This window comes from Odontomachus brunneus, unplaced genomic scaffold (genome assembly GCF_010583005.1).
Source record: "Odontomachus brunneus isolate Ranch 3 - 2012 unplaced genomic scaffold, Obru_v1 Obru_scaffold_068, whole genome shotgun sequence".
NCBI classification, from domain to species: Eukaryota; Metazoa; Arthropoda; class Insecta; order Hymenoptera; family Formicidae; genus Odontomachus; species Odontomachus brunneus.
The window spans coordinates 1797014-1797605 of record NW_022639518.1 but is presented as its reverse complement, the minus strand read 5'-3'; the positions used below and the strand labels follow the sequence as shown (position 1 = coordinate 1797605).

The 592-nt window shown below is 44.4% G+C and overlaps 1 protein-coding gene across 1 annotated transcript in view; it reads left to right on the top strand.

The window, feature by feature from the left end:
* Window positions 1-27: 27 nt before the first annotated feature.
* Window positions 28-592, top strand: part of LOC116846730 — an 8361-nt gene continuing 7796 nt past the window's right edge. Inside the window, exon 1 of the mRNA XM_032820950.1 lies at window positions 28-344. Coding sequence (XP_032676841.1) covers window positions 67-344 — 278 coding nt within the window. The 5' untranslated portion in view covers window positions 28-66. The remainder of the gene's footprint in view (window positions 345-592) is intronic.

The window sequence follows — 592 nt, the reverse complement described above, 5'->3', positions numbered from 1 at the left end:
CGGTGGACGCCGGTATGGACGCCCCAATGCAACCCCGTAGAAAGAGCGAACCGCACGATTAAAACAATGATCTCCCAATACGTGGGAGAGGATCATAGGAACTGGGATGAAAATTTAAGTCAAATAAAATTTGCCTTCAACACAGCGCAAAACGAAGGCACAGGCTATACACCGGCATTCCTGAATAACGGAAGAGAGCTCGCAGGACCTTGCGAATTAGAACGCAAACAAAGTCCCGGCACAACATCAACAAATATTCACGAGCAATTGAAGGACGCATACGAATTAGTGAAAATTCATATGGCACGGGCGTTCCAAAAACAAGAAAAAGCCTATAATTTGAGGCGAAGGGCCTGGAAACCGCATATCGGTGATATCGTATGGAAACGGGCGCATACATTATCCAGTAAAGAGAAAGCCATCAACGCAAAACTAGCACCAAAATACATCGGACCGCTCACAGTAAAAAGAATTATCTCACCGGTAATCGTGGATCTAATCGACGAGAACAAAAAATGGTACAAACACATACATATACATGACCTCAAACCGAACAATAGCGAGTAGACAGCGAACAAAATTAATTCCCCCC